The sequence below is a fragment of the Epinephelus fuscoguttatus genome, linkage group LG10, assembly GCF_011397635.1.
Source record: "Epinephelus fuscoguttatus linkage group LG10, E.fuscoguttatus.final_Chr_v1".
NCBI lineage: Eukaryota > Metazoa > Chordata > Actinopteri > Perciformes > Serranidae > Epinephelus > Epinephelus fuscoguttatus.
In genome coordinates, this window is record NC_064761.1 from 6,659,822 (window position 1) to 6,686,617 (window position 26,796).

Here is a 26,796-nt window from a genome sequence, read left to right on the forward strand (position 1 = left end):
AGAGGATGCAGATCGCAGCAGCAGGACAGAAACCTAAGCTCAGATTCAGTCTGATACCATAGTTGGTGTTTTCTGTCTGTGACAGTTATCTATCCAGTTATGTCCTTAGTTAGTCTGACTTTTCAGTTCAAGTTTTCAATCCAGTTATGTCCTCAATGTGCACATCATTACCATTTATCATATACCATCTACTATTTGAATAAGTAGAATTACAATAAGACTCATCCCTGCTGCTTCATTTTTTTGGTGAACTCGTTGGTAGTCCTGTCATTTAAATCTTGTACTCAGTGACGTTGTATTTTAAAGTGGATTTTTTTAGGCTGCTTATACTACTGCTTTAATGAGCTCTGTGTAAAATTTGCCTCTTTTTGTGAAAATGGAATTAAGTTAAAAATATTTTTGCTAATTTTAGATATAGAAACTTGCTAACACCAACATATAAGTCCATGTAGAAAGCAGTATGATGACAGAAAAATTAAAGCACTCAAGAGATCAATGTGCAGTTGTCATGTAAGCTCCAGATGAGTGAATTACTGGTACTTGGTTTTGAGATGCTTTTTTTCAAGCTTGCATTTGTTTACATTTTGGCAAAACACTTTTAACACACCATTAAAAGTATGCCAAACTAGCTATTAGCAGTTCCTGTTTGCTATTACAGACCATATCCTGTCCTTTCCCTATGGTTAAAATGCTGTCTGGTCCATTGAGTTGAATTACCGTTGAAAACCTTTTCTATTTTGTTCTCCACCATCCCTGTAATGTTTATCCTGTCCGAATAGGGCTTATGCTATTATGGTTTACTTAATGGTATTTTCACTGAGTTTTTGTTGTTACAATAGAAAACCTTGGACGGGCCAGGCTTAGTCATGGTTGAACATGAAACAATTTAAAAAGTTCCTTTGCCTGCTGTTAGAGACCTTTCAGTGGTCTTTGTTTCGTTGTTGATGCTGTTTGGTGGCTTCCATTTGCTCCTCACGGTCATCTGTTTTCCTCTCTCACTTCACTTCTAATAGCATTTTTCATCATTTGCCAACGGCTTTTTATTGGATCCACGAGCCAAAATATATGAAAGGAGAGTGAAAATACAAACCACAAGCCCCCAAACAAATCTGTGCTTTGGAAACACCATTAATTTTCCCATTAGAGTCTGATTAAAACCAAAGACATTTCTTTAAGACTCGATGAAACTGAATTCTCTTCAAAAAGCTTCAACAACAAAGAGAAATAATGATAAAATGCTTTGGCAGCAGTGGGAGAGCAACGAGCCGGCAGTTCGGATTTTGAAAGTTTAAAATAAGAGGAGCAACAGTGGAGTCATCACCTCCCTCAATGGCTCTCTGAATATGTCTGCCTGTGGTGAGCTTCCTCCTGCGCTGATCTTCCTTACAAACAAGATCACTCTCAACTCTTTTCTCATGACCACGTCAAGAAAAATTGCCAGAAAAAGCGAGGCTCAGGATACTGAGATTAAAAGGAAGGCGGGGAGATTTGTTCAGTTCACATCTACAGTGCAGGGGGATTGTTATTGAGCGTTAAATAGTGAGTCCATGCTGTGTGTTCCTTAAATCCGCTGAGGGAAATGGATTGATTTAGCCACATCAATACCAAACCCTCTCCTTTAAGCTGTTATTGGAAGCTGATGAGCTCTCATTTGTTTCTTCAGTGATTCACAGAAAACTCAAGTCTCTAAAAATCACCTTTGATGAAGACTGTAACAATGGACTCTGCAGCAACGTGACTGCATTGATTTTTGGTAATAGGTTTTCTACGTGTGAGGAACAATGAGAGAAACCGCAAAACAATTAATCATGTATCATAATAATTCCACAGAGAGTACTAGGCTGTCATTAGCCAGAGGATGTGCATTATTTTCTGGTAGCAGCTTACTTTTAATAGCAAACTCATCAACTACCTAATAGCTCACCCCATAGAGTGTGCGCCTTACATAGGCTGAGTCCGTTGCAGTGGTCTAGGTTCAATTCCGACCTGCAGCCCTTTGATCAGGAGCGGCAGTATCTCAGTCCAAGGGCAACGTTAGCTCAGTCTCTGGGGACTTGGCTTGGGAACCGGAGTGTTGCCGATTCAAGTTCCTGTACAGACTAAGTATTGAGTGTTGGCTGGCAGCTGAAGAGGTACCAGCTCGCCCCCTGGACACTGCTGAGGTGCTCTTGAGCAAGGCACGGACACCCCAAACTGCTCCCTCAAAACTGACCCTGCGCTACCTCTCTGCTGTTATTGCATGTGTGTGTGTTATATGTAACTAGAAAGATATGTGAAAGTCACATTTCAACTTCCAAATGCCTTGTGTGGAATGATAAGTAAAGAAATTGAATTAAATGAATAAATTAAATTAGATTAAATTAGATTAAATTGAATTGATATTTGCAGCTGGAATGGTTGTTTTTATTGAAGTCAAATTTATTCCAAGTTTGACTAAGATGTTGCCAAAAAGGGTTTTAAATTTTAGAGCAGTTTCCAAAAGGATGTGAGGATTGTTGAACCCCATGTCTGACTTTTTCTTTTTCTTTTTTAGTCACTAACACATATGTATTATTTTCTACATTATCACAGCATCATCATCCACAATTAATTAAACTTGATGGGGTAATATATAAACTGTTGATAATTAAGTGCCTGCGAAAGCCAATCAGCGTTGAGATTCTCCCGAAGTCAGTGACGTCTTGACGCCCTGACGTCCAGTTGTTGACACAACAATAAACTGCTACTCACCGGAGACAGATGGACAGGCGCTCCGCAACTGAAATGGAGCGCCTGTAGTTGGTGTCCTGCAGAGAGATCCTGGCACCAACCCCCGCCAACAGGTCCTCAAACTGGGCCCCAGTCAGCCTGAAGTACCGCTGAAAGCGGCTATCATCCAGACTAGGGATGGGCAACACAAGCAAAAACACTATTCGAAAATCGTGGCAAGTATTCGACAATTTTTTCGAATAATCCCACCACAATAACAAATACAACCAATAACCAATAACAAAGCCTGAAGGTAGGGCTTGGCAATATGGCCTAAAAAAAAATCTCAATTCACAATTTAAATCGATTTTTTTCCCCTCCTAGTTAAAAAAATATATATATTTGCGGCCTGGTAGCACATACCTGGGATCCAAAACTTTCAGCATGTGAATAAACCCCAGCTTTTCCACAGTAGCCTATATATGGGCACCATATCTCTTGCAATATACATGGCGACTGCATCTGTGATCGCTTTCCACCGGACCCCTTTCTTATCATACGGCAGTGTTTCCCCTACCATCATATTGGATCACAACACAAGTCATTTAAGGTTACCTTTCCTATAGAACAGGTCTATACCTTGTCCTTTTATTAAACAAACTAAATAGTCTTATGTTACAGGCTGAGCCTGATGTGTGTGGCTTGTGTGTGTGTGTGTGTGTGTGTGTGTGTGTGTGTGTGTGTGAAGCTGTGTATGTATGTAGTTGATGTAGGAGGTATGAGACGTTGGCGCGCCGGGTGTGGTGTGTGACGTCAGACGGATGCGCCCCAGGAAAAAAGTGAGGCATGTGCTCTGTTGTTTACATCCAGCAGCCACAGTGAAGAAGCCTACACAGGTCTGCATGCTGTTTTTGAGTTATTTCCCTCTATGTAAAAGTCAGACACTGATGAGAGAGGCTGTGCATCATCCCTGCAGTGCTGAAAATAAAGTGCTGTTCTTTAACGCAGACGAAGTCCTGTTGTTTATGTGTTGTTGCCACAACGAGCTAACACAAGCTAAAGGAGCTAATGGTCTTCGGAGGTCCCTTTACTACGGTTCGGGGGTCTGCCAGCTTGGTGTTGGTAACATTTATTCATCTTATTTACACAATGGCATGTCATTTATGACCCTACACGGTACGCGTCTAAAATCCTCCTCTGCTCTCTGTGTCGTGCACGGCGGAGTTCGGCCCTGAGGCGCGCCCAGCCCTACCTGAAGGTCTATTATTTACTTTTCTTTTTGCTATAGTTTGATGTCCACCAACTCCTGGGCAAAATATCCGGCTCTAAATGCTCCACTGTCTTCACTAGCTAGTCTGTAATGGTGTCTGTCAGCTTTAATATTAGTGCAGATTTAAGAAGATTTCCAGTTGGTCGTGCTTAAACAGAAAGCACCCTGACTTGAGTGAAGCATTACACTGATGCTTCCTGCACCCCACTTACATTAACATACAGACAGTCAAACTCTGTTCTGTTCTGTTTGGGATGAGGTAATCCAGTTCTGGCTGTATCGCCCATCTCTGATGACGGAGGGGAAATTGAATTGTCTTTCCATCTCACACACTCACTCCCCCTCCCTCTTTGTGTCTTTCTGTCATTATTGTTTCTCATCTTTCTCATCTCTCTCATCTCTCTCCTCTCCTCCTCTCCACATCCCTCCTTTGTGCCTGTGAGCTGCAGAACATCACCCTTTAATAAAACCCCTGTGTTGTGTGTGCTCTCGGTTCTCTCTGTTTACATATTGTTACCTGCTGTTATCTTCTGTGTACAGGGAACAGCACAGTCTGAATGCGTAATATGAAAAATGTGGGTCTTCACCTCCCTAAATATTAGACTGCATTGATCGCTGTGAGTACGCAGTTTCCACAGTTTGTTTATGTTAATGATGTGGTTAAAACATCAGTCTGAACCTTGACATTTTTTGGATAGAGACACAGAAAGAAGAAGAGCAAAACACATTGACAGTGTAAGATTATATCCACAGGCTAATTTGATTTGTATGTATAACATCTGGGACTGTTTTGTTCTCAGAGTTTATGAGGGTCAGACAGCGGTCAGTGGCGTCCTCAGTCTCATCCTTCCACCTGCATCATGTCAACCTGTCTTTTTATGTCTCTGTAACAGTATTAGCAGAAGCTGAGGTCGTGCTCAGGCTCAATTCCTCCAAAATAAATGAAGTGATAGATTTTTCCATTTTTTTTTCTGTCTGAATGACTCGTTTTGAGATGATAGTGAGACTTAAAATTGATTTTTCTCAAATTTTATGGGCTGACTCAGTTCTCATCATAAAAGCAGGAAGAACATCTTCCCAACACTTACTGGACATAGATGCATGTTGCCTTTAATGGGCTAAGCTTTCAACCTGCCAGACATCTCTGCCTTGACGAGTCTAAGGTGAATGTGTCTGCATGTTCTCAATAATGTGAGCAATTCCAAAAACTGAAGCTCTTTCTGTTTCAGCTCATTGTCCAACCTAAACCATCCTCTTAAAAAACTGAAACTGAGCTTTCTGTGGGAGTGGGTTGACTTGAAAACACTTGCGCAATGTACAGTGTTTAAGCTGTTTCCTGTGCCTGTTTCCAGTCCTATATTGTCACATCTCTCTTATGGTCTTAGAACAAACTCCAGGTCTCTCCTGTGTGTCTACCCATAGTCCAAAACAAAGCTCACTGTTTGTATCGAGGAAGGAACGAGTACAGAACAACAGCAGTCTGTCTGTCTGCAGGAACTCAGCCTCACTTTCAAACAGGCTGCATTGTTTGTTGTTGCCACTGAAATGTCTCCAGTGTGGCTCGACTGAACGGACAATAAGCATACACACAGCACCGAGGTGTATTGACCAGAGCCAGCAATAATTTGAACTGAGTTTGAACCCCCACACACACACACACACATTTTACACTTTACACATCACCAGTGTGAACTTTTCCACCCGCTAGTTAAACAGTAAATCCAACTTGCATTTATGAGATACAGATCAGCTCAAAGTAGCATGCAGAGATTTGACTTGGCCAGCAGCCGATAAAACAGCCTTCAGCAACTCTTTTAAATAAGCTCAGCCTGTGTGTGTGTGTGTGTGTGTGTGTGTGTGTTTGGGCCTCTGTATTGTCAAGAGCTTGCTTTTCCTATTGGCCTTTTCCTCCTGACAGTGAAAATATTCAAGCTGAGCTCCAATGCTGGTCAGAAGGACCAGACCTCCACTGCTCTCTGGGATAAGACACCACTTGACTCCTCCAGGGCTGCTGTAGAGTTGTGAAAAGACTCATAATTAGGGATGCACCGAAATGAAAATTTGTGGCTGAATCTGAATAATATTAAACGCTAGGCCGAATACGGAGTACCGAATACCAAATGCCGTTTTTAGTTTTTCATTATTTTTTGCAGATGAACCCCCTCCAGATTAGTGTTACCAAAATTGGGACCCGTGGTATGATACCAGTGAAAGTATCATGGTTCTGAGTAGTATCACAATACCACAGCAAAAATGAGGCAGATGTGCCTTTTGTCATTTATAAAAAGATAAATCTCTTTTCTATAATACATCAATGATATTTCAATGGATTAAATTACTTATTGACTTATTCATACTTCAAAAACAGCATCAATAAGTGATTAACATAGGGGGGATCAAAATAAGATAAATAAATAAAATAAAAAATCAACCAGCCACCCTCCTTCCCTGACAGTCCCTTCATAAGTAAAGAACAGTCCCTAAAGTGCGGTGAGTTTTGTGCGCCGTTACCTGCCACAAAGAGAGAAATGTGAATGGCTCGTTTCTCCTCTGATACACTACATATTGTGTGCCGCTACGGCTCGGCTGTTCAGGTACTTTTGGGCAGTCATGACAACAAGTTATTCACCTGGAGCCCATCGCCGGTAAGCCATTATCATGCGCTGCCGTATTTGACAGGAGTACATTCCTGTCTGTGTCTGTGACCCCCGTTCAACCCACAACTGGCGGGATTCTCCGTTTCATTTCTGCTGCTGGTTGAAATTTGTACTCACACAGCGTGCTGAATGATTTATTTTGCTGGCACAAAACTATTTTTAGTCGCAAATGCGAGTGCGGTGACGGACAGAGTAAAATATCGCCACACTGCCGACATTTTACTCCGTCCATCACCGCACTCTGTTTGATTGCGTTATCAAAACACGTCGCTATTATTCGGCCTTGCTTTTCACTTATTCCACCGAATACCGAATGTGTTTTTTTTTTTTTTTATCTCCATCTCTTCCATGTGTTTGCATGCATGCAAAGAATAAGCTTTCGGTAAAAGAAACTGATGTCCTCAACTGAATCTCTCCTGGGGAAAACAACAACATTTACATGAAAGCATGAAATGTCCGTGACAAAATTTTGCTGGGATGGTCATGTAGCTGGATGTAAGCAAAGATGATGAAATGCTGCAGTGTCAGCCTAAATAATGTAGGTTAACATTCTATGTCCAAACTGACAATCAGATAAGCAGCAGAAGATATAAAATGTTCATTAAATATATCTGACACATTAGACTCCCACGAATGCAGCCCAGTTGCCAGAGGAAAATGTTGGCATCGTATGTTGGGTGGCGTCACGTGTTACCATGGCCACATGCCTGCCAAGCTGCAGACCGCTGTTTAAGACCAGAAAACAACAAAACAGATCATATTTAAGCAAGTTATTGCTGTGTTTTAAATTGGCATTTTAGGCTCCAATCCAGGTGTTTTATAGTGACCTGTCAACAAGGATAGTGTCACGAAAAGTGCTTGTTTTTTTACAGAGACATTGCTGCTTTTATACCGGGATTGTTCCACTACTACCAGGTAGTTTAAGATGAAACATGATTTTTTTCCTAACCATAACAGAGTTTGTTTTGTGCCTAAAGCTAAGCTTATTGAACTATGATATTGCAAGTTATCTGCTAATTAATATGCAAATGTACGATGCCAACATTTTTTCTGCCGACTGGGTTGACGGGCTATATGAATAAGTTTTAACTGCGAGATTCAGGCTACTTTGAGTGTATCAGCTAAATTAGTTTCTCCAGAGAAGTATCACCACTCTGTTTGGCTGTTGACCTACAAAAACATGCTCACAGTCAATTGGTGTTGTGAAAGTGTGGTGCTGCTGTCTTTGACAGGTAATCTTTGGCTCACCAGCTTGCAGAGCATGATAACTATAAGCCAAATTACAGTTTGTCCTTCAGGAAAGATACAGTTTTCATGTAAATTCGTACATCTTATATAATCAGCTACTGGTGATGTTTATCATTATAACCAGGCAAAAATGACAAGCTTGATATCTAAATAATTTGCATGATGCACTTGAGAAAGTAAAAAAAGGTTAAGACTGTTAAAAGTTAGACTGTTAAAGGTACAATATGAGATTCCTAAATCTCAGAGCCTAGCAATGTAGTATTTTATAAACCTGAAGCCAGATCCAAAAAGGTAACTTGGTATTGAATCCCTACTGCCCTTTATTTGAACTATGTGTAAAGTATTGTAGGTAACTTTTGATGTGGAGTTTGAGAGGGCTGAGTAATTGTTTAGTGTAAGGACACTGAAATCATAAAAGTAAGGAAAAGTCAAGGGTGAAGGGAAAAAATGGGGCGCAGCATTAGTCTCTGTCTTCACAGTTTGTCCTCTGTTTGTCTCTCTACCCTTGTTCTCTCTCTGTCTCCTTTTTGCCTCTTTCTCCCTCTCTCCCCCTCATTCCCTTGTTCTCTTTCAGCTGCCCTCTCTCCCCCATCAGTGTAAAGCTTGTTCCGGCTTACTCAGCATTTTCTTATCAACCCCCCTCTGACGGGGAAAAGGCTTTATGCAACACTGCGTCCTTTTCATCCCCTCCTTCCCTCCCTCCTCACTTCTCTCCTCTTCCTCTCATTTTCCACTTCCCCCTCTCATTTTCTCTTAAGCTTTGATCTGGTCTGAGCTTCATCACAGAATGTGATGGCTCGATCTCCCCACTACTAAAAATGGGAGCACTGGCCTCTTTACATGGCTTTTAGCAGCAGAGTGAGTGGGTAGATCTGTGATTAAATGTCTTTGAGGAGGAAAGCAAAAGACTAGAAAATTGACCGTATTTTGACACTTTTATATTTTGCACATTTATAATGTGGAAAAATTGGACTGAAGTATGTTTTTCTTGCACTGTGCAGCATCCTGTTGGCAGTACGCAGAAATGTCATCATTACTTGTATCAGAGGTTCTATGATAGGAAAAACAAAGCTGGACAAAAACAGTTGAGCAGTTAATAACCGTGTCTTTAACTGATAAAATCAAAGAAACTGAGCTCAGACATTACACTAAATTCAGAAATCTAAGTTTATGAGGAGTCACAAAAGTTGCAAGGTTAATTTCAATGGGGAGGTTATTTCAGAGTTTGGGAACCATGATAACAAATGCTCAGTCTGAATGTACCTTTTCTTCTGCTTAAATCTTCAGTATTAAACTTTTTACGTGTATAAGTCATTTTTTATTACCAGTTGGTAAAGGGGTTGTAACGTAACTGAAAAACTGAGACCTTCCCTGACTGTCTTGGTTGCCTCAAGCACCCTGTGGACTTCTATGTAAAGGACTTGGAATAAGTTTTCCAGGAAAACCCTAGGGATGTAAAGTTTTTGCATGTTCCTGAGTGCCTTGCCTCTCTTTTGCTCTGTTACAGAGCTAAAAGTGTCCAAAAATACGTTTATGGGTCTGCAAACAACCAGCACTCGACACAACACAGAGTCCACTCATTCCGTCTTTCCATGCTATAACCTACATTTTACAGCGACGGACCTTAAGCACCCTCTAGCAACTGGAAGTCAGCCAGAGCAAGACCAAGCACAGGGTGTTCCCAGACTGCCCTCTTAACCACCACGAGTCTCTGCCAGATCAGCAAACTTTTTGTTGCTGCTGTTATACTCAATACTGCCGCTGGCCTCCAGCCCACTGTAAACTTTGGGGCTGGCGTTTGCACTGCCTAATTGCAGTTGCTGCATTAACTTAAGTCAAAGCTGCTGACAGCTGTCCTCCCAGGAAAGTAGTGTCCTAGTGGCGGGAAGTGGGGCAGAAGGTTCACAGGCTGCGCCATTGGTAGCTAGCTAATTCTTGTCCCATTTGTGGTCTGATGAACAGTAAATTAATGAAATTCTGTACCCCAAATAATAACTTCTGTATTCCTGATGCAAAAAAATCCTAATGTTAGGGCAAACACTGACATGTCAAAAATGTTGTGGTGTTGTGGTTTTAGCTGGCTAATGTTAGCTTGCTTGCTAGCATGGATGACTAGCTAGCTAGCTAACATAGCAAAATATTGTCCTGTATGATTGCCGTAATTTGATTTATCCAGATTTAAGGGCTGATTTGGCAGGTATTTGGTTAGCTGCTTCCCTTGTGCAAATTACTTTATCAGCTAATGTTATGAAGCAACCAACACCAGATCCATGCAGCATAACTAAGTTACAACTAGCTGCTAAACCTTTGCTTGCTTGCTAGCTAATGTTGTAAGTAAGATTCTGTCTGAGTGGATATGTTGGCCGGCTGGCTTGCCAAATTACTTCATTTGAAGGATGGACTGAAAGCTATTGGCTGCCCTTAACAGGAGTTATCTAAATATCTGAAATTGTACAGAAGCGATCAAAAAGTGTCTATAATATATAGTACAAAGTTTTCTTTTGCGCCTTAAACCACATCAGCAGTCACTCAAGGGCTGTCTGGTGGATTGAGGTTAGATTTCAACATGTGGCTGAGGTGAAACCTTTTGGTATAAAGTGTTCTAGATTATATTCCGTTCCCATGACACTTGGCCTCTGACACAAACAATTCAAAATTTTCCTCTTTTGCTGTACATATCCAGCCTCATTAAGCCGAGCAGAACAGCCGTTACTGCCTGCCTCCATGATAAAGAAGTGTCTTGCTAAGAGAAAGCAGTGGAACTAGGATGTATTTTCCAGGACTTGTGATTATGTAAGGTCAAAGCTCTTCGCGTTGATTTAACTTTCTCTTAAAGATTTCAACCTCTAGTCTCCTAACGTGGATGGACTTCACTAATGCAGTACTCCCATTTGAGCTCCGTCAGTCTGTAACAAACACCGTGTTTAATTTATTCAGGCCAAGCTCTCCTGCTGTCCTGTCTGAGGAGGCTGACACACACATTCAAACACACCGTCAGCACAATGCGTAGACAGAGCAGCATGCAAACTGTCAGCATAATGCAGAAACACACACACTCAGCTGTCATCTCAATACACAGGCCTCATGTTTTTATTTTCAGGCTGGATTGTTGCTCAGTTCTGTTAGCTGTCTTCCTCTCAAGCTTTCTTTAATTGCCTTTGTCTTGCCTTACTCACAAACTTTCCTTTACTTGTCAATCTTTGCAGCGGACAGACTTTGCATTGTTTAGTATGGCTTGCTACCTCTCCTCAGCACTGCTGTTATCACCCCAAACCTCATTTACCCCCATTGTTTGCTCAGGTTCAGTATATCTGAACACTCATGCTCCGAGCAGAGGTATCAGCCGGGCTGTTGTCCAGACAGGCGGCCAGCTGGCTCAGGACAGTCAGACTAACAGTAGACCAGCTCATCAAGCTGATGAATGAAGTCACACAAATAGGAGCTCTTTATCTCTGCTCCTTTATTACACAATGTAGATGACGTCCTTGTTTGGCACAACAGCCTGTGTGTGTGTGTTTGTGTGCGTCCGTGTCTGCAAATAACTTCCTATTCATGTATTTTCATTTGCATGTGTGACTTGGCTGTGACTGTATCACAGACGTGTTAGTGGATGTAAGTTTGTGTGCACATCTGTGGTTTGGGTCCTGGTCAAAAGTTTTTAATTAAGCAACCAAACTGTAAATAAAAGGAGGTGTATACAAGTCTCTGTGGACAAAGAGCTGGGCAGCAAAATGAAGGGCCATTTGTTAAATCTATGTCCATAGACATCCATAGAAGAAATTGTCTGCATCACCAAAAAATATAATGAAACTGACTGCAGCTGCACAATGTATTACGTATTTTGAATTCATTATTTAATCATTTTACAACAATTTAATGACAATAAAATTTATTCATGTAGCACCTCAGGTTTACACTGTAGGGCGGCTGGGCACATGATGACAAATTATTCCCATTTTTAATTAATCTGCAGAATTTTTTTTTTTTTTTTCATTAATTGTAGTAGTGTGAAAAAAGTCATGAAATAATTAAAATTTCTAGATACAATTTGAAAAAGCAACAAATTCTCACATATAGATTCTGAAATGAGGAAAATTATGGTGGCTTATATTTCTGTTGATCATCTGATCAATTCAGATCTTTTGCAAAGTACTAAAAGTAGTAGTGCTCAAACAAAAACAATCAGAACACAAATACTCGCAAGAGCACATACAATGCATGATGAATATGTAATTTACAAAATGAATTATTAAATAATGTAGTTGCCTGTCCTGGCAGGTGGAAGGCTTTTACTGCGAAGCTGCAGTAGACAGGATTTAGTTAGCCATAGAATGCTAACCTGTAAAAGCTGGTCTTAATCTGGATTTGAATATTGATTTTTTTGGTACATATTTATCAGTAGACCCAAAGAACAGGGTTTTATAGTGTGTTGTTAGTTAGTTAGTTGCAACTGTAACTTTTAATCTTTATGATATTGCCTCTGAGATTACTATCACAGTATTAAACAAGGTCATTATATCACTTATTTTATTCATATGGTGCAGTAATAAAACTCACAGTACATACATGTATACAATATACAGTATGTATGTGTGAGCTGGGACTCTGTGGTCAGAGGTATTAGAATCTATCTTCAGGTCCTCTACAGCAGTCAGAGGTCACTTGTTTCCATATCGTAATGGTAGACTGAGCGTGTCCAATGTAAACTTTCAGATTACTGTTTGTGTATGAAACTCTGTGTGTGTGTGTGTGTGTGTGTGTGTGTGTGTGTGTACGTGTAAGTGCGTGTGTGTGTGTGTGTGTGTGTGTGTACCTCTGTGACCTTTGACCTCTCACTTCGCAATCAATTGACCTTACGAGCCTTCAGTCAGTACTACAATAAATTTAAATTAAGTTTAGCTGCTTCCATTTTGTATGCCCATAAGGACTCATCATTTGTTGATTTAATGAAAACTAAATGAATGAATCTGGTATCATCATGAAAAGTCATAGAAATCTGATCCAGTTGAAAATCAGATTGTCAAAGTATCTCTTGCAGCACAGAAGTATTTTGTAGTTTCATGATTTGTTTGATTAAACTTGGTGTTTGGGAACATGAAACTGGGATGAGCAGGGATTGAATGAACTATTCTAAGAGATATCTTAGTTGGTCTTCTAATGAGTTTTAATTTAAGTGTCTTTGCCTTTTTTATTTAATATGTCATATTGGTACCATTACGGAAAGACTTTTTAATCTCTAGACTGTGGAAGTTGTTGAAGCTTTGTAACAGGATTTTGAGATGCAACAGACCAAAAAATCGCAAGAAAATCTTATGTCTAGATTTAAAGACCAATGTTCTGTCCTCCACTGTGTCTGTCTCTTGTAAAGACATGCAGAAGGTCAGGTAGCTGGGTCTCTGGTTTGACAGGGCTCAACAAGCCTGACGCTGTCAGCTATAAACAGAACACTATCTGAGCACTGAGTGCCTCACTGGTCAAACAGCGAGGGTGGGAGGTCAAAGAAGCAAGATTTTTTTTTTCTTTTTATGGGACTCAGGAAAAGATTTAGAGAAATAAGAGGAAGAAAATGCTGCTCTCTGCAATTCTTCTGCATTGACAGGAACAGTCGGGGCCACAGCTTCAATTAACCTCCAATACAGCAGAGACATAAAACAGAGCAGGAACAGGCTTTTGGTTTAATTAGTTGTGTATGAAGCAGAGAAGAAAACAGCCTTTCTTAACTCTCTCTCATTCATCATCACTCTTTCTGCCTGTTGTCTCGACTCTGGTTTCTGAGCATCTTGTGTTTCACAGTATCTCTTTCTGTGGCTCAAGAGACAAGTAACAGAATCCAGTGGTTCCTTTTGTTCAAGGTGGATATATATACTAGTGGTTAGGCTCATGGTTTGTATTAGTCAAGGGGTAAAAATGAAAATATGGACTTGAATGAAATTCTGAAATATATGACTTTTACTGCTGCTCCCAAATGTAAGGAAAAAGCTTATTATCAATTTTCAACGGTAAAGCTGCTGAGCATCAGCATGGTAGCATTGTCATCGTGCGCATATTTGCATGCTGATATTACCATTTAGCTCAAAATACAGCTGTGCCTACAGTTGGTCCAGAGCTGCTAACATAGCTGTAGACTCCTAAGGCCCTGACACACAATGCAAGGTGGGCCGTTGGTCAATGTCGGGCTGTCAGTGAGCCTCTGTCACCCTAGTCTATGCAGTGCGTTCAGGACTGTTGGTCCTCGTTGGCCCTCAGACGGCTTTTTTCAGGAATTTGACATGTTACGTTGGCAAGCTCATCAGCTCAATGTTATCTTAGGCCCAATTTTTCTTATGGTTATCTTTATAAATTGCTAGCGCCATAATTAATTAGCTCCTCCATTTTGTCTTCTTTCTGCTTCTGTGATGCCCGCTTTTTGGTCGGGCCACTGGCAGAACTTCAGCAAGAACTCTGTGCGGCAGAGTGAAATTTCTGTGCTTTTACTTGGGCAATAACCACTTCATAAGCCTACTGCTGTATTCGAAAACTGCTTCTCCTCTGCCACTTTCCCCTCATTTGCCCTCATTGAAATGACTGGAGGCAGTGTTACCATGTGCTGGTGTGAAAGCCCTATTAGTCTGCCTTGCTGTATGTGTGAATGGCACTAAATTACCATTTTATTGTTTACTCTGACTTCCCTGTGATACAAGTCAGCATTCTTAATCAGTTGTAAATAAACACTTTTAAAAGTTACTCCCACACGTCATTGGAGGTATGAGTCAGATGCTAAATGTGGTTCATTCTTCATTTTCACTGACAATATTTTTCTCCTCCATTCAGTTTTGTAAAGGAATACTTCACCCTCAAAAAGACTATTTGTATATCAGTTAGTCAAAATTAGTTAAACACAGTCCCCAAACAATCAATTAATGAATATATTTGCCTTTTACAGTGGAGGCATGCAGGAAAAAACAAAGCTTTCTTCATGAATTCAAGTTAACATGGCATGACTAATTAATTTACAAACTGATTTGTGGGTGAAGTATTCCTTTAAGACCATTTTAAAAGAATAGGATGAGTGATAGTATTGCATATTGATGATGATCTCGGGGACTTGTTGTTCAGAGCATTTGCCAACAGCAGATACCTTTGCCAATGTCATGAAGATATTTGGCTTGTTTCCCCAATAATGTAATAAATTACTATTATTAGTATTAGTAGTATTAGATAAATATTAAATATAATATGCCCTGTTATAGTTTTACATAGGCATCTCCTGGATTTAAATGACACTTGGAACACCAACATCTACACACACACAGACACACAGACACACACACACACACACATACACACACACACACACACACGCCAACTGACTGACGTATAAGCAAAGACCTGTGCTGTTTGTGTCAGGCTTTAGGACATATAGGTCCAACGTAATAGAAAAAATAAATGTCTTTTTTCAGTGCAATGTGCAGCATAAGTGACTGGAGTTTTAGTTTGTAGTTTTTATTATTTAATGTTCAAACAGTAGTCTGGTTTTGTTCTTATTAGCCTCTCAGAGGCTATTGCATGGTTAGATCAATGAATTTTATTAAACCACAAGACCCAACCAACCATAAATATCTATCACAGCCTGATGAATCTTTTTCCTCTGTGCAATAGAGCTCCACTGTTAGCCACAAACTATTTAAAACACATCACTGAGCCACACTGTTGCACATGGATGACATGTTCCTTCATTACCATGAGTACACACCATAGTTGATTTTGGCTGAATCCCACAAACACCGTCCTGCTGCCACATTTACTCGCTGGAGCACTAAATGTGGATTGATCCGCCATTGACAATAGTCCCAAAATATGCACTATTTCTTCCTGTTTGTTTGATAAAAGCTACAGTGATCAGCTGTATTCAGGATGTCGTCACACACTGAGCAAATAAAGCTTTAACAAATATGTGAGAGGGATTTCAGAGCCAACAAACCAGCTACGTAGCTGAGCCTCTGTGTGTTTGCAGAACCAGCCAGTGAAGCGCCAGTCAGTCGACCCAGTCCATCAGTAAGCTGGTGTCAGTCAGTCTCATTGTGGCTGTGTGAACATTCCTCTCTGTGGCCCCTTCTGGCCTTTGCTCTCATTAACACAGAGGCTCTGACCAGTACCAGGACCCCCAGACAGAGAGGGGAGGGGCCTCACACTGTTTCACCAACATTACTTAGGGTCTGGTTTCTCCTCACAAAGAGGGAGCAGATTCTGAACATACTGATCCATACACAGAAACACAACATGTTGTGTCCATGCTGTACAATCCCAGTATATGCATACAGAGGACAAGCACAGGCCAGCTCCTTCCCTCCTGTTACTGTTGGAGAAGTGGTGGTATTTTTTGTAGTTATCCAACCCATCCATCCCTCCTCATTAAGAATCTCTCATCTCTTTGTGAGTCATCGGTACATGGCTCTCTGTGGAGCGTAGGAGGACACCAGCCACTCTGCCTTCTCTTCTCTCTCTACCATGAAATCTCTGCCTCCATTTCCCTTTGTATCCTTATTCTCCTTTTTTTCCTTTTCTGTCTCTCCGTCTGTTTATTGCAGAGGAGGCTCGCCAGTTAAAAATAGTGTCCTGGTTTTCAGCATAGGCTGTTATGCATTATCTGTCATTCTGTCTTGACTCAGATGGAACATTAATGACATTCAACTTCAAACGATCCTTCAAAACATGAATTTTCCTAGAGTTAGTTCTGTAACTAACAATTATATTCTTTATTGATAATGTACTTTCAGTTAATCATATCAGTAAAAATTGTCCGGAAATAATGATAAACATCCATCACAATTTCCAAGAAACCAAGGGGGACCAAAATGCTTCTTCGTCCAACCAACAGACCAGAGTTTAAAAATAAGCTATTCACTCTATAATGTTATAGTGTATATCCTTTAAAGGGCGAGTCCATCTGGGTTCTTTGCCATTTTTTTCAAATCAAACCTTCCACTTAGCTGTTTGCAAAAGGTCGATGATGTAGGTTACAGCGCTCATGCCCTCCTCTCCCTCAACCCCCGCAAACACTATTTGACAACAGTATGGGGGGTGTAAAACTGCATTTGTATTGTATAATTACAATTGTAGATCCTTAGTCAGTGTATTACCTACAGTAGATAGTTGTCAGAGCGCTCCCAGTTTGGAGAAGCAGACAGGAGCACTGGGACACAAAAGCTAAGCAATGTACTGCTGTTCTGCTAGGTAAGATTACAGTTGTTGTCAAAGGGATCTGGTGGCTGTGACCATGGCCAGCAGCAAAATGTATTTTAGCCATGTATCGAAAAGACCAACCTTAATAAATCAATAAGTTTAATGGTTCACTATTAGATTATTTTTACCCATTTACCTTGCTGTCAGGGAGCCCTTTCTAACAGGGGACAGAAGTGGTTATATCACCCTCTTAAAAGCCACCTGACAGGAGTTGCTGGTCTACCGCTGCCTTGACTGTGTAATTTGCGATATTGTGTGACTTTGGAAATTGGACTAACATAGCGCTTACAGCAGTACATGATTTTAAATGTAGCAACAACATCATGCAGAACTCTACGCCAGGTCAAATGGGAAGTAGTTTTTAGAAGGGCTTGGGAGCATTTTGAGACTAAAACATAGGCTACATACTTTTACCAACATTGGAATTTGCAGATTTGACTACATAAGGAACATTACTGGGAAGCTACAGACTGATGTAAAAACCTCAAAATGAAACACAAATTATGGAGCAGCCATTTAGAGGCTGTTATAGTGGGTTTTTGTTTTTTTGGTTTTTTTTGCATGTTTTACGTACTTCAAATCACATATGCTCCATGGGGCCAAAAGTATGTGAACACTGCTATCCAAATCCTTCAAGTCAAGTCAAGTCAAATTTATTTATATAGCACATTTACAACAACCTTGGTTGACCAAAGTGCTGTAGAGTTCCTCCAGATATAAATAAATGAATGAATAGCACAATGTATTTTTGGTCTGGTTCTGTTTTTCTTGGTTTGGGCTTCTTACTTCTAGTGAAGAAACTTAATGCTGCAGCATACAGTTATTATTTAGACTATAGTGTTCTTCCATCTTTATGTCAACAGTTTGTGTTTGTCCCTTTCCTGTTTAAACATGGCTATGCCCTTGTGTGTAAAACCAGTTCCATAGAAAAATATTTTCTCCATGTGTGTCTGGCCTGCAAAGAACCCTGACCTCAGCTTCATCTAACACCTTTAGGATGAACTGGAGCACTGGCTTTGAGCCAGAGCTGCTCATTCAACATCAGTGGTCGACCTCACTAATGTTCTTGTGTCTGAATAGGAGCAAATCCCTGCAGCAGGTTCAAGACGAGTGCAGGCTGTTAGAGCAGCACATTAATCGCCCAGCTATCACATTTAGGTGTGATATTTGCATGATGTCACATTTGAAAAGATGGAGCTGGTGAGACCTGCCTATGTTTGAATTTATTTTCTTGAATAAGTAATCATCCAAAGCCTCTGATCAGTGGGCTCATGATTAATTCATCCATACACAATAATAAAACATGAACCACAGATTGCTGTATGTGTGTGTGTGTCTATGTGTGTGTGTGTGGTGTGAACACACCCTCTTGTTTTGATTAGAACGAGCGAGGCTGTGGCAGCGGACACACAGTGCAGAGGAGCGAGGGAGGGAGAGGCGGAGCGCCCGTCGTCCCTCCATTCATTGTGAGCAAAGTCTCTGTCTCCTGCTAACGCCTCCACAGAGAAAGCAAGAGAGAGAGAGAGCGAGAGAGTGAGTTTGATGAAAGAACGGGGGAGGAGTCACAGCATGTGAGCATACTGACACATCAGAGAGAGCAAAGAAAGCAACAACAGAAGAGACGGACAGATTTAAAGAGCAGGAAAAGGACGGAAAGGATCTGCTCGAAGGCCACATCTGCACTTCTCTCAGAGAGAGGAAAACAATATCTCCACTGGTCCTTCCTCCCTTGTTCCTCCACTCCGGATCTCCTCCTTCCTGCAGCCTATTGGAACAACACTAAAGACTGAGAGATGCAGGAGAGGACGCAGAAGGGGACGGAGGAGATGAAGAGATGACTAGTGTGTGTGACAGGCTTGCATGTGGAGGCGACAGTTGTATGTGTGGGAGTCCCTAAGCTCCTGCCGGCGTTAACCAGATGGAATCTGGCCCGGCCGGTTGGCATGGAGATGGATGCAAGGTGCCTCCTCGCTCAGTGGACCGCTGCTAGCAAACAAACAACCTCTTGTTTTCTGTCTGCTCTCTCTGTCGCCAGGCGAGTCCAGCAGCTTTAAGCGTGGGCAGTGTGTGTTATTGTTTTTTTTTTTCTTGGATTCTCTTTTCTCTCGTTTCTCTTGTCCCATAGAGAAAAAAGTGATTGAGAGAAAGCAAGCCTTTTTTTTATAAACTCTGTGGACTCACTCATAAATCCACACACTTCTGACTGACACCCTTGTTGAAAGAAACTCTTAAAAGCCAGCTCGCTGCGAGTGGTTTTGAAGTGTTTTTTGGGACCTCGTTTTTTGGGACAGCTCAGCTAAGCCAGAGGGCTGCAAGCTGGTGCCTTCCCATTTATGTTTTGCCTCCCTTCTGTCCTCCTCTCCCTGCCTCCATATATCCCCTGAGGCCCCATTGTCATCATTAATTTCTATTGCGAGTTTCCCATGAATAATGGAGGCAGTGGAGTCTCCTCTGGACTAGTGCCTTAAGGGTGGGAGGTGGATGAAAAAGGAGAGGACAAGAGAACAAGAGGTTAGAAAACAGAAGAAGCCGAGCACTAGAGTGTCAGCTCCCTACATCTGTATGAGAGCGAGGCAGAGGGGTGTGTCTAGCGCTGAACGGATGAATGGAAGAGCAACCTACGGAGGCTGAGCTCAGGAACAACACGTGCTCTGACGACGAAACAGAGGAGAGGACGATCCTTGGCCGCTTACATCCAGACCGCACCTTCCTCCCTCTACAACCAGCTGGAATAAACAAAAGGGATAAAGGAAGAGAAAACAGAGCAGTGATGCTCTGATCCAGAACCACAACGAAGAAGACTGCAACACTTTCCCCTGCTTTTTATTTTACTCTCTGCTGTTTTCTTGTTCGTCCTTTCGAACATTTGTTGGAACAATTTAAAGATGGCCAAGTGGAATATCTCGGAAGCCTTGGGTTTCACATTTTTGTTCCTCTTTAATTAGAAACACTCATTCATTTTGACACAAATTCTCTTTTGACGTGTATACAGGAATGCTCTGCAAAGAACCACATCAGGTCTGCTCAACTGGAGAATCATTTGAAGAAGCTTCTAAGAAAAAACAAGGCTTGTAGAGTTTTTTAGAGATCTGGAAAATGAGCAGAGAGGACTGTTTAGAAAAGAGGACAGTCTCATAAATATAGGATAACTTTCTTGGCAACTCACTCTGTTTTTTGATGACATGGCCTTTTGTTGACAGTTTATGGACAAAGAAAGGAGGAAGTTGTAATGTAACTTCCTCCTTGTGGACGTACTTCCTAGAAAGTGCCTGATCTTTGTAGCTTTGTAAAAAGAAAACCAAAAAGGAAAAGATACCCGAGCTCACAGAATCATGGATGACTCGAGTATTTTGAGGCGCAGGGGACTCCAGGTAAGAACCAGTTTGTTGCTCAAGACTAGAGCTTAGGATTCTTTTGTTATTCACAGGGGTCAAAGGTCACACATTTAGAATTTGACATGACATAAATGATTGTATAAAGGGTTAAAGGAAAGAATGTGAGCAGGAAAACACATTTGGCATTTTTTCCCGCTAAGATTTCTATACACATGAGATTTTTTGACACAGCTTCATTGTTCAGAAGCACACTCCGAACAGTCACATACTATCACATTTCCAGCTGCTATGAGTAGAGAAAGCATACCAGCACTCTTAACACATACGCACACACACACACACACACACACACACACACACACACACACACACACTCTCTCTCTCTCAGCATCTCATCAGACCTATCCAGTTTCTCCCTCTCATGGTAATCGGTAAATGACGCCAAGCCCAGTGAGCAACAACAAGCCATCGTGTATCAGAACAGACCTTTACAACTTTAGAAATACATTAAAAGGAACATAACAAAGTATCAACATCTTTTACCTCTTTGTCTTTATTAGTGTTAAACATTTTAGATGAATAGATTTTTCCCACCTTTGAGCAAGATAATGGTTGCCTATTGGTGTGGTATGGAAATCAATGGGCTTTTTTTTTTATATTTTTTTGGGCATGTTGCCTTTAATGGACAGGACAGGTAAGCGTGAAAGGGGAAGAGAGAGAAGGGGGGATGACATGCAGCAAAGGGCCACAGGCTGGATTCGAACGCGGGCCGCTGCGGCAACAGCCTTGTACATGGGGCACCTGTTCTACCACAAAGCCACCGACGCCCCATGGAAATCAATGTTAAGAGGATCTTAATGCTTTGTTTTAGCTCTAACACATCACCACACATATTTAAAACATGGATTAAAATCCAAGTTGATCAAGTCATTTATTAAGTAAAAATTCCAAACAAAAAAAAAAGTGAAGAAACCAACTATCTTTGGCTTTTGGACAGTAAGTAAGACAAAACAACCAATAAAGAGATGGGGCCTTGGGCATTAGAAACTTTTGAGGGGCCTTTTTTAACCATTTCATGTGATTTATCGATTAGGGAAATTAGTACACTAGCAGAAAAAAGACATATAATGACATAAATGTGCTTGTTCAATTTTACTTGTTACACCATAAGGTTTGTTATTATGGTAAAGGGACATGCACTTATGTAGTTCCCTGTTAGTCTTCGGACCACTCAAAATGCTTTTAACTACATGTCACATTCACACACTGGTGGCCAAGGCTGAACTGCCCCCTGCTACTCAGCTTGAACACACTGGCACACTGATGAAACAGCCATTGGGAGCAATTTGGGGGTTCACTACCTTGCCCAAGGAGATACTTAGACATGCAGAGCTGGGAATTGACCCGCTGATCGATCACGACCTGCTTTACCTCCTGAGCCATAGCGGCCAACACCTTACGAAGCCGTATGTACAACAAGGCAACCTAACCATCAGTATCTAGCGAACATGATATTACCTGGTATTAATCAGTTACAGTATCTTAAAGCAAGTTTCAAGCCTTTGCATGTTGACTTTTACTCTAAATGTTATAGAAACCCATGGCTTCCTGGAGGGTATGGGATTAAAAAAAACAAAAAAAACAAACAAAAAAAAAACTAAAACACTGTGTCAAATGGTCAGCAGACATAATACAAATAAAAATGTTATTTGAAGTAGATGACAGGGCTCAACAATAAGGATTGCCTGATTGCCCGGGGTAAGTAAAACTCAAGGTCGGGCATGTAAACTAACAACTCACTTGCCCGATCGGGCAAGTTGCTAAAAACAGTAAAAGTTAATAACTAATTGATAAAATAAATGTATTATAAAACGTGCTCCTTCTGCTCTGATGCAGCGCTCTCTCTGCCTGAAGTCACAGGTACACGTTGTGTAACAATGTCCTGCCCACAGCCCCCATTGATATTATTTTGCGCAACGGACGCTTCATATAATAAGATAACAATATACTATTTATGGTGTTATGTCATCGTGTCATTTTTGTCTCTACATGGTCACGCGTTAACAATTCTCTTCTGCTCTCTGTATCGCACATGGCGGAGTTCCGCCACACACACAGGTGAGCACGCTAGAGCAGCTCGGGACATATTTTCCTGACCGTACCTGACCCCGAGCCCAGTTTGTCAGCTGACAAAGTTATTGTTATGGACACTGTATAAATAACCATCAACAGACTGCTGTTACGCACAGACAAACACGTTGCTCGCACAGCAGCTCAGCATGGCACTCGTGCTGAGCTTGTGTTGCGTTCAGGCGTTGTCACGTAAATAACAACTTCCAACACTTAAATAGGTTATAGCACAAAACAGCAGCATGTCAAGTTACTTGTTACTTTATTATATTCAATAAAATTGTATGTTCCTAAATCTGGAGACACCTCATATGTAAGCTAGACAGACATTTCACCTGCTCATTACTGTGCACACATGTACTGTGTGTACTCAGTCCCAAAGAGCCCTTCTGGTGCCAGTAGATACACAGAAACATCCCAGCAGGCTGTGCTTTGCAAGCATACAAAAAAGTTTCACGCATGTGAAAATTATTTTTCATGCGTGTGCTTCACCTCCGCTGCTACAACTCCATCCTAGGGGAAACACTGCTGTGTGCATTTTGTGCAACAGGTAGATGTGGTAGTCTACTGGTAGAGTAGAGAGAGAGCTAAGTAGCGTTGAAGTAGAGTAGAGCAGGGCAGAGAGATGGAAGCAAAATATATTAAACCCGGTGTTAATACAGCAGAACTGGAGAGAGGGGTGAAAAATAAATAGAGGTGGGCATGGCTCAAATAGGGCGCAAAATTATAGATGGAGAATGATTGACAAATTTTTCACTTTAAGCCCTGACACTCATTTTTGTGTAGAAATTAAGCTACAATACATGACATATGTTGTTTTAATTAATAAATACAGTGTGAATAAAGATTATATAACATAAAAATAACTGCAGTCTTTGTTAATTGATAGCCGCTTAAATTAAACAATTTTTATAGGGCAAGTAAAAACTGACTTTGGGCAAGTAGATCTCTGACCAACTTGCCTGACCGGGCAAGTGAAAAAAAAACCTTAGCGTTGAACCCTGGATGATCTAAAACATGTAAAAACTTTGAAATAATTTAAATTGGTATTGTGAATGTGAGGAAAACATTAGTAGCACATTTAAATATATATCTTTTCTTCATTCTTGCATTTTTTAGATGTTTTCATCCTATTTTTGTGCTCTTAGTGCTTCAGGGCTGTAGATGGAGAGGCTCCAGCAATGTTGAGTCAGCAAGCACCAGTCTCCCCCCTCCGCACCACCTCACCCACCCCTTGAGAGAGGGTGGGGAGAGTTTCGTATGTTTGAGTCAGTTTTTAGTGTTCAGCCTCAGATAACCTCCCCTCCCTCACACTCTAAAGCTGCCAGGAGAAATAATACAAGGATCCACTGAAGCACTGTGTTCTATATCCAGTATTTGCAGTATTTAAAATAGCTTTGTGCAGAGAGGAAGTAGGCCTTGAATGAGGACACCATGCAGGAAGAGATGACCTGGATTTGCTGAGATTGTAGGACTTCACTGCACCTGTTCTATGTCAGGCTTTAACTTCCAGATACAGGTTTCACAATGTGAGAGTTGCGTGATACTATATTTTCACAAAATACACAAACTCTCTTCATCCAGCTTTTTCATTTATGTTCCGTCATTATTTATAAACAGTGTATTTTAATATTAAATCCACTGCAGTGACTTTTAAGATATCATATTTTACACTGAAATAACTGATTTAAAAAGTCGTGCTGGTTAAAGCCTTAGAGTAAGACTGCTTTTGCTGGCCTTGGTCTTGACTCCCTCTCAGGTTTATTGGACTGTTGACCTGCGCTCTACGTTGTTATGTCTTAGACTGAGGAGGTTTGCACTATATCTGTATTCATGTGGTGTTGGGCCAGCAGTGGGCGATAATAAACTATTGCTCTATTATTATATACTCATCTCTGACCATCCACTTTGATCTCATTTTAAATTTGCATTGCTTGCATCCTTACTTTGTTTTATGAGTATGCATATGCATGTGTGGTTGCATTATCCAGTGTGTTTCACTGCATTAAAAAGCTATATAGAATTATATTTCTGCGTGACACTCGAGACAAATTTATTGACATAGGGCAGATGGCAAAGCAGCCTATTGTTATACAGTGATTTCTTAAAGGATGTCTTTCCATGCATGTATGCTTACAAAAATACAGGGCTTTTATAGTTTATGTGGGAAAGGTTCAAAGGTCCTAGGCTGCAATCTAAACTTAAAGCACATCCCAAATTAACTACATAACTGCCAAACTTTTTATTAGGAAATGAAAATATTTCACTTTGTAAATGTGTGTTTTTATGGGGAGATTATCCCTTTTTGTGAAAATATTGCCAAACAGACAAACTAAAACATTGACTGACAAATGCACATTTGTTTGCCTCCACACAGCAGCTCTGTCTGGACCCGGTGTGTTTGTTGGGAGGGCTGTCCTCTGGCACGTTTTGTTTCTGTAAATCCCTTTTTGTGGCTGGTTTCCCACAGTTGGCTACCAGTACAGTCGGCTGGACGGATTTAAGACATGTCCAACAGTCTGAAACCTCGGCCCCTAGAGGCTACAGTGTTGAATTGAACCAACTACACACTCATAATTCATCTATTCTTAAAACCTTCCCAGTAGTGGAGATGAAATGTAAAAGTTTGTCTCACGGGCAGTGCCAGAGGAAACGTAATGGGTTATTGAAATCAAAAGGCTTCCTCCTCTGGGGAACAGGAATGTGATTAGGAAATACCATGGCCTTTTAGATTGCTGTATTTCAGCCTTTCAAGTGGAAATTATGGCCCAAAGGTCAGGCGGTCCACAAAATATCCTCTAGAGTCCATAAATGTGTGAAGCAGCTTTCATGCAGATTAGGCCATTACCTTATAAGATAAATTATCATGCATCAAAGTGTTGATGGAACAGACATTTCAGCCTGATGATGGCGTGAGAAGAAATGTTAGAGGAGGTCACCAACAGTGGTACGATTCAGCTTCTGGGGTTTACAAATATCTGTAACAAATTTTAAGGCAATCTATCCACTGGCTGTTGAGATAATAGCTGGAACATTTGCTGGATCAGTACATTTGTTGATCAACAGAAAATATATCATAGACAATTTCTGCAGTAGAAGAAGTAATTTATCAAATAAAATAGGTTTGGTCTTCTCCAAGGTGATGCTTTGAAGCTTGTCTGTATCTCATTAGGGCCTGCAATTGGTGACTGTTCTAATAATCTATTACAGTATCTATTAATCAGATTTTTAAATGTCAGACTAAGAACGACACACACAGTTTCGCAGAGGGCACCATAATGTCCAATCCTGGCTCTATATCCCAAATACATAAATTGCCTATGATATCAGACATAATGGTCAGCTTGTTACACTGTTTACGTCTTCCGTCTGACATTGCATCCACTCGAACCAGTTTTTGTGGGGGAAGGGGATTTGATATTCCCTTATCAATCCCTAGAAACAAACGCATCCACCTGAATCCAGAGTCAGAAGTCCACACTGATGCAGAGCCATGTCAACAGACCTGTTTTTGCTGGGCAGAGCGAAGTAAAACAAGCTATGATAATAACAATATTGAGAAGGCATACTGATTTAGAACAGCATCGATAGCAGCGTCTGATGGATGGATCAACATAACTAGAGATGTCCCGATCCAGCTTTTTCACTTCCGATCCGATACCAATATTACAGCCTTGAGTTTTGGCTGATACCGATACTGATCCTATCCAAGCGCGTATAATACATATTCACTTATTTTGTTGTCAGTCATGTTAGAAGAGGTTTGATCAAGCGATATTACTCTAACAAGAAACAACTACTTAATCAGGTTAGTTAGAATGATCCACAACAGTTGGTATGAGAAACTGACCTGTTTATTGTTAACAGGGTTAAATAAAAAAACTTTAAACTTGAACATTAACATTAAATAAAAAATATAGCTGGTTTGCTTTGGCTGCTTTGGCCCCTTAATAAATAGAAAATAAATCAACACAAGAAATCTTTAAAATGTCTAACATTGAAATTAAAATAGCAGCAAGACTCCACACACTTGTGCTTTGGCCCCCTAATAAATAAAAAAAATAGATTAACACCACAAGACATTGTTGACATTTAACAAACAATGCAGCCTTTCCTTTTCAGTTATTTTAGTAGTGTCAGTGCCAGCCTGGTGCACAGGCACACAATATTGTACAACTGTTTAAACAAGCAATAGTCCATCCATGGCTCCAATTTCACTAATTGTGCCCAAAACAATGCCATCAGT

The 26,796-nt window shown here is 40.8% G+C and overlaps 1 protein-coding gene across 5 annotated transcripts in view; it reads left to right on the forward strand.

Annotated features, from left to right (window-relative positions):
- The window catches only part of mast2 (microtubule associated serine/threonine kinase 2), a 221,507-nt gene that overhangs the window by 79,398 nt on the left and 115,313 nt on the right, over positions 1-26,796 (forward strand). Inside the window, exon 1 of one of the 5 annotated variants that reach the window (XM_049586947.1) lies at positions 18,521-20,456. The exons of the other annotated variants lie outside the window; for them this stretch is intronic. Within the exon in view, the coding sequence (XP_049442904.1) occupies positions 20,418-20,456 (39 nt within the window). The 5' untranslated portion in view covers positions 18,521-20,417. Of the gene's footprint in view, positions 1-18,520; positions 20,457-26,796 lie in introns of those variants that run through there. 5 annotated transcript variants of the gene reach the window in all.